General features: G+C 65.0%; 1 protein-coding gene across 1 annotated transcript; it reads left to right on the plus strand.

The window, feature by feature from the left end:
- Positions 1 to 6: 6 nt before the first annotated feature.
- On the plus strand, positions 7 to 4669 carry KANSL2 (KAT8 regulatory NSL complex subunit 2; the record flags this gene model as incomplete). Its single annotated transcript, XM_021383838.1, is given in 6 exon segments — positions 7 to 286; positions 707 to 885; positions 1864 to 1978; positions 2105 to 2268; positions 3208 to 3374; positions 4573 to 4669. Coding segments are annotated over 6 exon segments (973 nt in total), but the record flags the coding sequence as incomplete, so codon positions are not given.
- Positions 4670 to 6291: the final 1622 nt, after the last annotated feature.

Genomic DNA, 6291 nt, shown 5'->3' on the forward strand with positions numbered 1-6291 from the left:
CCACCCCACCTGGTTTTCCCCCCAGCCCCGCGGGCATGAACCGGATCCGGATCCACGTGCTCCCCTCCAGCCGCGGCCGCCTCACCCCGGTCCCGCGGGCCCAGGAGCCGCAGGCGTGCGCCTTCAGCCAACGGCCGTGCTCGCAGCCGCGCCTGGACGGCCACGACTTCTGCATCAAGCACATCCTCGAGGACCGCAGCGCTCCCTTCAAGCAGTGCAGCTACGTCTCGGCCAAGAATGGCAAGCGCTGCCCCAACGCCGCCCCCAAACCGGAGAAGAAGGACGGGTGAGCGCCGCCCGCGCCGTGTCAGCGCCGGGGAACGGGTGACGAGGCGCCGGGGACGCTCGGTGACGGAGCCCCTCTCCGGAGGGGGGGGTTGAGGGGAGGTGTGAGGAGGGAATGCGTTGCTGGGGGGCACTGAGGCCCCGGGGAGGTGTGGGTGCCCCGTCCCTGGCGGTGCTCACGGCCGTGGATGGGGCTGATGGGTTTGGCTTGCTCGGGCGGTGCAGCTTTCATTCTGTCCCTCCACAATGAAGAAGGGGCCGGTGTGAAAAGCCCGGTGTGAGTATTTGCAGAGAGAAGAGCTCTCTCCCCGGTGCCTGGGGCTGTCCCAGCTCTGCTCCACGCGGCGTTTCCCATGGGCTCTGTCATTCTCTTGCTGGCTGAGGCTCCGGGGCGCTCAGTGTCCGTGCTCTGTCCCTGCAGCGTGTCCTTCTGCGCCGAGCACGCCCGCAGGAACGCGCTGGCTCTCCAAGCTCAGATGAAGAAATCCAACCCCGGGCCCGCGAGCGAGACCCTGCTGTGCCAGCTCAGCTCCTACGCCAGAACCGAGCTGGGTTCCCAGGGCGCCGAGAGCAGCCGCAGCGAGGCCAGCCGCATCCTGGGTGAGCGCTGGGGGGGGGCCCGGGCTTCTCCTTTCTTCTAATTGCTGCTGGGGGTGGGATCCGGCGAGGAAAGGATCCTGGGGATGTGTGGGTTGGAGGCCGCGTTCTGGCTTGCTGCTGGCTGCAGGTCGGTCACCACCCGGGCTAAATCCTGCAGGTGGTTGCGGGTGTGGGGCAGAAATACTCGGCCTGGGGGAGTGGGGGCTGCGGGGGGAGATGGGGACGGCCTCGCTGTCCCTGCAGGAGCTGAAGGACGGAAGGGGACAGGCTCTGTAGCGGGGTCAGGACGAGGGGAAACGGTTTCGAAGTCAAAGAGGGGAGGTTTAGGCTGGATGCTGGGAAGAAGTTGGTTACAACAGGGGCAGCGAGGCGCTGACACAGGGTGCCCAGGGAGGAGGTGGTGGATCCCTGTCCCTGCAGGCAGCCCCGGGCAGGGGATGGGGCTCTGGGCTCCTGGTGGGCTGAGTGTCCCCGTGCACTGCAGGGGAGTGGGGCCAGGTGCCTTTTCAGGTCCCTTCCAGCTCAAACTTGGGCTCTGTGTTAGCTCCCTCCCCTCCTGGCTGCTCGGCCTCCCCGCCAGGTCCCATGGTGGGGCCGGGCCGTGGTTCCTGGCCATGCAGGAGCGTTGTTTCACGGCAGCGCTGCCTTTTGGCCGCACTGAGCTGGTGGCTTTCCTGCCGGGAGAGGTTTGCTCCCATCGCCCCGCGGAGGAAGGGCTCCTGGCAGGAGGCAGAGCCGCGTCACGCGGCCGTGGAGCTGAGTGCTCCGTGCCAGAGCAGCGAGCCTGGGCTGAGCCATAGAGCCGCTAGGGCTGGAGAAGAGCTCTGAGATCATCCCCCCCGACCCCACGCTGCCCCCTAACCGTGTCCCCACGCGTCACATCCCCACGGTTCTTTTACCCCCTGGCAGCGGGCCGTCCCCTGTCCGTCCCATCTCCGCATCCCTTGTGTCCCATCTCCGCGTCCCTTGTCGTTTCAGACGAGGACAGCTGGAGTGACGGCGAGCAGGACCCGGTCACGGTGGATCAGACGTGGCGGGGGGACCCGGACAGCGAAGCCGACAGCATCGACAGCGACCAGGAGGATCCCTTGAAGTGAGCTGGGCTGCGGGGCGTGGGGGGGGGGAGTTCCCCTTGGTCCCGGTTCAGCACGGAGCAGCCCGCAGCAGCCACGGGGTGGTCTCACGGCGCGGCTGTTCCTTCCTCCCCTCACCTCTGCAGGCACGCGGGGGTGTACACGGCTGAGGAGGTGGCCCTGATCATGCGGGAGAAGCTGATCCGCCTGCAGTCGCTGTACATCGACCAGTTCAAACGGCTGCAGCACCTCCTGAAGGAGAAGAAGCGCCGCTACCTGCACAGCCGCAAGGCCGAGCACGACGCCGTAGGCAAGTGGGGCACGGCCGCGCTATGGGGCATGGCTGTGCTATGGGGCACGGAGCTTCCCTGCACAGCTCTGCACTGGGGGGTTGGGGTTTCCTCACCCCATGTAGGGCTGAGAGCTGCAGGAGGGATGTGGGCCTGGCCCCACGCCTGGCGATCGCTGTCAGCCGGGTTAGGAAGGTCGCCGGGGCCCTCGGCTCTCTGGAGTTTGCAGGAAACGAGCCTACAAAGTCAGTTCTGAGACAGGAGTTGTGGGTTGTTTTCTTCCCTTTCGGATGGGGTTTCCTGTTTTCGCTCTTGGGAACGAAGAAATGAGTTCATGCTCGCGGCCCTGGCTGCGTGGCGGGCGCTGCTTGGCGGCGGTGCTGCTGCGCTGACGCAGCCCTTGGTGGCACAGATGGGAATTCCTCGTGCTGCCTGGGTTGCGTTGCTCTGAGCCGCGCTCTGCGCCCTGTCCAAAGCTTGCAGGGCAAGGAGAGCCTGCCCCATTGCCCTGCAATGCCTCATCCCGGAAAATGGAGCGAGGCCGCTTGCTCTGGGTATAAATAGCTGGAATTTGGGGACGTAGCAATGTGGTCGAACCCGATTTAGCAACGCAGCGGCGGGGGAGAGGAGCTGCCCTGCAATTACAGCGGGAGCGCTCGCGGGGAGCGTCCTGAGCAGCGCAGGGAGCGGGCTGGGCTGTGCACGCTGCCCTCCCCCGGGGATGGCTCCGCTCCTCGGCCACGTTGTGACAGCACCGAGCCCAGGGGGTGAGAGCGGGGCCGGGCTCTGCTTTGCCGTCCTCTCTGTCACCCAGGGATGTTCCTTCTCCTGGCGCAGCACTCCCAGCTCCCTGCCCTCACGTCAGCCCGCGCAGCTCTGACACTGATTTGATTTTTGGCTCCCGAGACCTCCAAAAAACCTGAAACGAAACGGCTGACCCCCTCCCTCTCTCCCTGCAGGCAGCAGCCTCCTGACGGGCCCCGAGGGGCTCATGGCCAAGGAACGCGAGAACCTGAAGCGCCTCAAGTGCCTGCGGCGCTACCGGCAGCGCTACGGCGTGGAGGCTCTGCTGCACCGGCAGCTGAAGGAGCGCAGGGTGCTGGCCACCGACGGCGCGGCCCAGCAGGTACGTGGGGCTGGCGGCTGCGGGCTGTCCCCCGGGGGGTGCTCCGGGCCCCCCCCAGCTCTCCCAGCACTTCCCAGTCTGCCCTGAACTGGGGGGCCCGGTGCTACAGATGGGGCCTCCCCGATGTAGAGCAGAGGGGGGCCCCGCTGGCCCTGCTCTGTGCAGTGCCCCCCCAGGGAACCATTAGCCTTGGCTCATGGTCACCCATTCATTGGTCAACCATTGGCCACCATTGGCCTTCATGGCCACCAGGGCATGCTGCTGGCTCGTGGTCAACCGTTGGTCAACCATTGGACACCATTGACCTTCCTGGCCACCAGGGCATGCAGTTGACTCATGGTCAACCGTTGGTCACCCTTTGGTCAGCCAGGACACTGTTGGCCTTCATGGCAAACAGAGCGCGCTGCTGGCTTGTGGTCACCCACTGGTCAACCGTTGGACACCATTGACCTTCCTGGCCACCAGGGCATGCAGTTGACTCATGGTCAACCGTTGGTCAACCGTTGGACACCATTGGCTTTCATGGCCACCAGGTCATGCTGTTGACTGATGGTCAACTGTTGGTCAACCATTGGTCACCCTTTGGTCAGCCAGGACACTGTTGGCCTTCATGGCAAACAGAGCGCGCTACTGGCTCGTGGTCACCCCTTGGTCAACCATTGGACACCATTGACCTTCATGGCCACCAGGACATGCAGATGACTCATGCTCACCCATTGGTCACCCGTTGGTCACCCAGGACCCCACTGGCCTTCATGGCCACCAGAGCATGCTGCTGGCTCGTGGTCACCCATTGGTCAACCGTTGGTCAACCATTGGACACCATTGGCCTTCATGGCCACCAGAACACACAGTTGGCTCAGTGTCACCCGTTGCTCACCCAGCTCCTTCTCCACAGCTCCTTTCCACCAGCTCAGCCCCACATCCCACCCCCTCCATCCCCGGGTGCAGGGCCCTACATGTGCCCACAGCCTGGTGCTGTGTCCGCTCCTCCCGGCGTTGTACAGCTCCAGATTGCGGAGGGCGCAGCCCACCCTTGGTTCAGGTCACTGGTGAGGGTCTTGTTTCCCTCTGCCCACCCCCAGCTCTGCGTTTCCCCTTGCCAGCCCCCTCCTGCTGGGGGGGAAGGGCTCGGTCCTGGCCGGGGGGGGGGTCCTGTGGAAGCAGGCAGCGCTCTGAGCCCTCCCTGCACCCGCAGGCTCACACCACGCGCTCCAGCCAGAGGTGCTTGGCCTTCGTGGACGACGTGCGCTGCTCCAACCCCTCGCTGCCCATGACCCGGCACTGCCTTACCCGTATCCTTTCCCCCCCACCCCGTGCGCCGGGACCCCCTCCCCCCGGCCCTCAATCAAGGCCGGCGGTTTGCTGTAGCCGTCGGTTTCAAACAGGAGCCCAAAGGGAACGCCGTCCTGCAGGAAGCCGGCCGAGCTCCAGCGCCTCGAGGGCACGGCTGGGCGCCGGGGACGGACACGGGGACGGACACGGGGACCTCGGCCCCCCCCGCGTTGCAGGTCCCACCCTGAGCTTTGCGGGTTGGGGTTGGGGGTGGGGATCAGGCCCCGCGTGGTGTGATTGCTGGAGCTGTGCCTCCTCCGGCTGCTGCGGCTCAGGATCGTGGCTGGGAGCGGCCGCCGCGTTCCCCACCCCAGCGGGCAATGGTGGGACCCCCAGCCCGAGGTGTGAGCTCAGGGCGGGCGCGTGTGGGGCAGCACTGGGGCGTGCGGAGCTGAGCTCGGGGGCTTCATGCTGCAGCCCTGTGCTGGGAGCAGGAAGCCGCCCGCGCTCCTCTCTCCAGCGGCCGTGGGGGTGGGAAGGAAGGCCGGATGCAACCCCCCCCCCCCCAGCTGTCTCACTCCGGGTGGGGGAGGGAGTGGAAAAAGTGGGGCTGGGTTTCCCCATGCCTGAGCCGCCCGCTGTCACTGACACAGCGAGGTTTCCATGCACTGAGCTCAGCACCCTTCGCTTTGCAGGAGCGCGGTTGCTGGTGCTGCACGTGGGGCTGATCCCCCCCCCCCCTGCTCTGTGCTTTGCCCTCGGGGCACTTGGTGCTGTTGGCCCCACTGAGCCTGGAGCTATGTGGGATGCAGCCAGATGGGAAATGGGGTCAAACCCGGCGCTTCATACCAGCATCCGTGGGGCTGGGGTTTGCTGCTCTGCTCCCACAGAGGGGAAGCTGCAGAGGGAACGTCTCGCGCTGCTCCCAGCAGCCTGGCTGGGTGCTCTGGGATCCCGGTGTGTGACTGGCCACAGCGGTGGTGATGAAAGGCAGGAAATCCCATTGACACCGCAGACAGGAACGGGTTTTCCACTGGGAAGGAAAAGGCTCTGGGAGGAGGGAAGCGGCGGAACCAAAGCGCTGGCTGTGGGAAGGGCTCGGAGCAGCGCAGGAGACGGGGACACTCCAAGCGCTCTGCAGTGGACTCAGGGTGGGGGTGCCCCGTCCCTGGAGGTGCTCACCCCATGGGGGGTGGATGGGGGTAGGGCTGGGGGGGCTTTGGGGGTCCCTTCCCGCTCAGCCATTCTGTGGTTCGATGATCTTGGAGATTTCTTCCACCCCAGCCGTTCTCTATAGACCTCTGGTCATTGAAGTCCCTTCCAACCCAACCATCCCATGGTTTCATGATCTTTGATGTCCCTTCGATCATAACCCATCCCGTGGTTCTCCAACCAACCATCCCATGATTTCATGATTTCATGCTTTCTGAGGTCCCTTCCCGCCCAACTATCCCATGGTTCTCCAACCCATCCCGTGGTTCCGTGATCTCTGAGGTCCCTTCCATCACAACCCATCCCATGGTTCTCCAACCCAACCCATTCTGTGGTGTTACGAGCTTTGAAGTCCCTTCCAACCCAACTCAATCCATGGTTTCATCTTCTTGAAGATCCCTTCCAACCCAACCATCCCATGGTTCTCCAA

Source organism: Numida meleagris, unplaced genomic scaffold (assembly GCF_002078875.1).
Source record: "Numida meleagris isolate 19003 breed g44 Domestic line unplaced genomic scaffold, NumMel1.0 unplaced_Scaffold588, whole genome shotgun sequence".
NCBI lineage: Eukaryota > Metazoa > Chordata > Aves > Galliformes > Numididae > Numida > Numida meleagris.